We start from the raw sequence: 2356 nt of genomic DNA, 5'->3' as shown, positions 1-2356 counted from the left end.
TGGCAACCACCAACTGTTTGATTACCAGCAGTCTTCAAAATATCTTCTTTTATGTTCAACATAAGAAAGCAACTCATACAGGTTTGGAACGACATGAGGATGAGTAAATGATGACAGAATTTTCATTTTTGGGTGAACTATCCCTTTAAGCAAATTAAATGACTGGAGAAGTCTGTCGTTTTCACCAGAAAGTCCAGATATGTCATTTTGATTCAACATTACGAGGTCAAAAAAAGAAACGAATACACGGATGAACTGTTCACAAACAATAATACGGTAGAAAACAGATAGGGTCACATGTCAATTTTATTCTCGCTCCCTTCTGCCAGTATAACTACAACTCCCACAATCCCCAGTTCCTTGAGTCAGAAGCTGCGCATGCGCTGTTGCTCCTATTATTTTGTTCTCCCGCAAGCAATAAATGAAGAGCCTCCCGAACGTGAGCTGTTCAATATAAAACAGCTACACTCGGAAAGCGATTAGCTCGTACGCAGATGCTTTCATACATGGAGTCACACGACACCTAACTGTCACTCTCGCCAGGCTGCGGGGTCCACCATCAGGGGATTGGAGGCCGAAAACACGGCAGACGAACAGGACATGCAGAGGTGTTTTTGTATGTAAAAGCTAGCTAGCTAAGCAGGGGATCGGAGGAGGAAAAGCAAACCGTTGAAGAGTTTTCCAGCACCCCTCCTTTGGCAGAAAGGGCTACATCTGCTCTCATCCACACCGACCTGCCGTCAGGATGGCGCACCTCCGCGACATGCAGAACCAGGTAAATCCGCAGCGCAGCCGAGTCTGTTCATTCTGCATCCAGGGGTATTCATCTCATAATCAGTCACATCACAATAATGTTTATTAAGCCTGGCATATCATGACATTTCTCAATTTAGAGTAATTGAGTGCTGCCTTACGAGTCTTACACATACACACATACACACACACATACACACACACATACATACATGCATACATACATACATACATACATATATATAAGATAAATGAGATAAAAATGTTTGATTAATAGGGGTCGTATACTAAACTTATTGCAGTATTCCACTGTATTGCATAGATAGGTATAACATTTGAGTACTGAATAAGCCAGATTCAAGTCTTCATGATCACCTGTTTACTGTACAAACACAAAATTTTACTGTGTGCATTTCTAGTACAACCCTCTTTCCTTAGCTCAAGTATGCAAACCTCTTTGCCACATGCACTGGAATATGTATTAAATTGAAAGTTAAATTTTCAAATGAAAATGGCAACATGATCGTTTTATGAAGTATGCGTTCATATGTGCTCCATTTTCGCATGGAGGAAACCGCTGTGGTGGTGTAATGAGGGGTGAACACAGTGAAAACTTAAGGGTTAGTTAAAATTAGCCCATAAATTACTTCCCCTCAAGTCATCCTAGGTGTATATGACTTTCTTCTTTCAGACGAATCCAGTTGGAGTTATATTAAAAATTGTCTTTGATCTTTCAAGCTGTTTAATGGCAGTCAGCGGGTGTTGCATGCATCAGTCCAAAAGGAGTGAAATAAAAAGCGCCCATCCATAAAAAAAAAGTGTCTCACATGGCTGCAGGGGGTGAACAAAGTCCTCCTGTAGCGAATCGATGCGTTTTTGTAAGAAAAATATCCATATTCAAAATGTAGTAATCACTTTAATCTAGCTTGCGCCAACAGTTCTACACAGAAGCAGCGGGAGGATGACGTAAGACGTCGGCATTGCGCATGCGTCGCTCAGAAGTCTGCGGATTGAAAAAGAACACGCTGAAAGACGGGGAGGAGCCGATCGAAGTCTGCCACTGTTTTCATATGAAATTTAAAGGAGACTGAGGCGCTTTAGAGGGCTATAGCCCCCCTAAAGTTTTCGCTGTGGTGTGATGACGGGTGAACGCAGCGAAAACTTTACAGTCGATGGAAACCGATTGCTCCCTGTTGACCTTTTGTTAACTGTATTTATGACAAAGAACTGCACAGATGCAGATATTATAACAATCTATCGATAAACACACACCTTGTCCTCTGTTTCTCACTCTGCGCCGCCGCGGTCTGCGTGTGGATTGAAAAAGAACACGCTGAAAGACGGGGAGGAGCCGATCGAAGTCTGCCACTGTTTTCATATGAAATTTAAAGGAGACTGAGGCGATCACGAATTCGTGTACAGTTTATGGAGCTGAATTTTAAAATTTTAGGGGGGCTATAGCGAATAAGTTCTCCGAATAAGTTAAACCATTGAGTTGCAAAATGATTCACTCTTTCAAAGCGCTCCAATCGGATCGCGTATGGCGAATCATTTGATTCAAAATGGAACTTCAAAGCGTGTATCGCGAATCATTTGAGTTAGA

General features: G+C 42.0%; 1 protein-coding gene across 3 annotated transcripts in view; it reads left to right on the top strand.

Moving 5' to 3' along the window:
- The first annotated feature begins 380 nt into the window (after positions 1-380).
- Positions 381-2356, top strand: part of LOC107691489 (serine/threonine-protein kinase 25-like) — a 9302-nt gene continuing 7326 nt past the window's right edge. For 2 of the 3 annotated variants that reach the window (XM_016490115.1, XM_016490099.1), the window contains exon 1: positions 382-775. In XM_016490115.1, the coding sequence (XP_016345601.1) occupies positions 746-775 (30 nt within the window). In that variant the 5' untranslated portion in view covers positions 382-745. Of the gene's footprint in view, positions 776-2356 lie in introns of all 3 variants that reach the window. The other variant, XM_016490106.1, reaches the window with a different exon arrangement.

The sequence above is a fragment of the Sinocyclocheilus anshuiensis genome, unplaced genomic scaffold (assembly GCF_001515605.1).
Source record: "Sinocyclocheilus anshuiensis isolate Anshui unplaced genomic scaffold, SAMN03320099.WGS_v1.1 scaffold842, whole genome shotgun sequence".
NCBI lineage: Eukaryota > Metazoa > Chordata > Actinopteri > Cypriniformes > Cyprinidae > Sinocyclocheilus > Sinocyclocheilus anshuiensis.
Note: the sequence above shows the minus strand (reverse complement) of the source record. Positions and strands in the feature narration are given on the sequence as shown.